Below are 2,427 nucleotides of genomic sequence, written 5' to 3'. Positions count from 1 at the left end.
CAGATTATCAAAGTTGTAGCCATGATCATCTACACAAGGAAAGAAAAATTAACCTCTGAATTGGAGATTGTGTGTCTGTGTCTGTGTGTGTATGAAAGTGATTCATAGCAACAATGTTGTACTTTTTCAGAAGGCTAGAGAGCAAAAACAATTTATTAGGTTTTGATTCCTCCACATTTTAAGAGAATTCAGGACTGTGTGTGCATAATGGCACGTGCCTTTGATCCCAGCTCTAGAAATGCTGATCTCTCTGAATTGTGGTCTGTAAAGGAAGAGGATGCAAATGACTCAGGTCCAGAGCTTCCAGGAAGAGCCGTGATCCTGCCCCCAGACTTTGTGCAAGCTACTCAAGTGAAATAAGTTAACTCGCTACCTATGATGAGCTAGAACTGGCCACCTTCCTCCGTGATCCTGTCTATGACTATTTTGCATGCATGTGTCCGTGTGCACCGTGTGCCTGGTCAGAAGAGGGGGTCAGATCCTCTGGAACGGGAGTTGCTGATTTTTGTTAGGCATCATATCGGTGCTGGGCATTGAACTCAGGTCCTCTAAGAGCAGTAAGTACTCTAAACCAGTGAACCATCTCTCCAGTACAAAAATATGTATTTTAGCACAATTTTTTCTGATATTTTCTGTTAGCTGCAGCCCTTGTTTCCCTTTCCTTCCTCTCGTCCATACAGATTACCAGCGCCTGATGACCGTGGCGGAAGGCATCACCACACTCCTCTTCCCGTTTCAGTGGCAGCATGTTTATGTGCCCATCCTCCCTGCCTCTCTGCTGCATTTTCTCGATGCCCCTGTCCCTTACCTGATGGGTCTTCAATCAAAAGAAGGAACTGACCGGTCTAAATTAGAACTTCCACAAGAGGTAAAGCGTTAGTTGGCTTCAGTCATGGCTTTTATTACATAACATTGTCTTTGTGCAGTAGTTACGCCTGAATCTTCCCAGTACTGTTGGTTAGGGCCTGAGCCCTAGCCTGCAAACTATTTCTCTGATACTCGATGCAGCACAACTACTAGTTAAATACACTTCAAAGAGGACAGTGACAAATTTCACAGCTATACATTTCTGAAGGTGGTTCAATAGTAGTGTACTATTACCATTTTATTATCCTAAAATAATTTAACTTTTTCTTCATCCTCATGCTATAAATTTTGTTTTGGAGCAGTGTATTAAGGCACTCTAAAGTAATAGAATTTATAGAATGATTATGCATATATGTATATTTGATGCCAGTGAAGGAATAGACTTGGTAGCAGGATGAGAGCAAGCAGAGAAAGGCGTCCTTCTTCCTTGTCCTTATGTCGGCAGAAGGCATGGCCCAGATTAGCAGTGGGTCTTCCCACCTTGGAAGATCCGGATTGTAAGTGGATCTTCCACTTCAGAGTAAGCAAAACTACCTCACAGGTGCCCTCCGTTCTGGGGTTTAGTTAGCTCCAGATGTTGTCATGTTGACAACCACGAATAGCCATCGTAAGCAGTATATAGTCCAGACTTAGTATTCCTTTAAAATTATTATTTTTTTTTTTTTTGGTTTTTCGAGACAGGGTTTCTCTGTGGCTTTGGAGCCTGTCCTGGAACTAGCTCTGTAGACCAGGCTGGTCTCGAACTCACAGAGATCCGCCTGCCTCTGCCTCCCGAGTGCTGGGATTAAAGGCATGCGCCACCATTGCCCGGCTCTTTAAAATTATTTTTAACTGAGTTAAATTTTATTTTTTACCTCCATTGAATGAAAAGTAATATGTCTCAGCAAGCGGGACAGTGGAGATAGCAGGTACGTCACTGCTTGCCGTCTTCGGCTGTGGCCAGTGATTAGCCGTTCTTAATGCTGGCATGATCTGTGAGACAGAAATGTAACCTCTAGCTTACTGGTACTATTCTTTCTCTGAATTGTATTTTTAAATATTTAGGAATAAAATAATCAAGAGTAATTGAAAACATATTAAACTTAAATTTTTGCTCTTGTTAATGCTACTCAAAATTGGAATGGAAAACCTTGAAATGAAATATTGATGAGGATGATATGGCTTATTTAAAACATAATGATTAATTACATTATTAGCTATTTAATTATCACCTTTCTTAATAAAATTCTTCTTAACTGAGCTTCACTTTAACTTGTTCTCATTTTAAGAAGTGAATACAAGGGCCAGGCAGTGGTGGTGCACACCTTTAATCCAAGCACTCAGGAGTCAAGAGGCAAATGAATCTCTGTGATTTTGAGGCCAGCCTGGTCTATAGAGCAAGTTCCAGGATAGCTAGGGCTACACAGAGGAACACTGTCTCAATAAACCTCCCCCCCAAAAAAAGGAAGGAAGGAAAGAAGGAAGGAAAGAAGGAAGAAATCCTATAATCAGACATCCGTGTTGCTTTGCCAAAATTAACTTTGTGATTCAAAGGGATGTCTTAGTTAGGATTCTGTTGCT

The 2,427-nt window shown here is 41.2% G+C and overlaps 1 protein-coding gene across 3 annotated transcripts in view; it reads left to right on the top strand.

Annotated features, from left to right (window-relative positions):
* Dennd5b (DENN domain containing 5B) overlaps nucleotides 1-2,427 on the top strand; it is a 120,127-nt gene that overhangs the window by 51,668 nt on the left and 66,032 nt on the right. For all 3 annotated transcript variants that reach the window (XM_005364627.2, XM_005364628.2, XM_026787881.1), the window contains one exon: nucleotides 681-868. In XM_005364627.2, coding sequence (XP_005364684.1) covers nucleotides 681-868 — 188 coding nt within the window. The remainder of the gene's footprint in view (nucleotides 1-680; nucleotides 869-2,427) is intronic.

This window comes from Microtus ochrogaster (genome assembly GCF_000317375.1).
Source record: "Microtus ochrogaster isolate Prairie Vole_2 chromosome 14 unlocalized genomic scaffold, MicOch1.0 chr14_random_2, whole genome shotgun sequence".
Lineage (NCBI taxonomy): Eukaryota > Metazoa > Chordata > Mammalia > Rodentia > Cricetidae > Microtus > Microtus ochrogaster.
The sequence above is the reverse complement of the archived record's forward strand: the minus strand, read 5'-3'. Positions and strand labels throughout refer to the sequence as shown.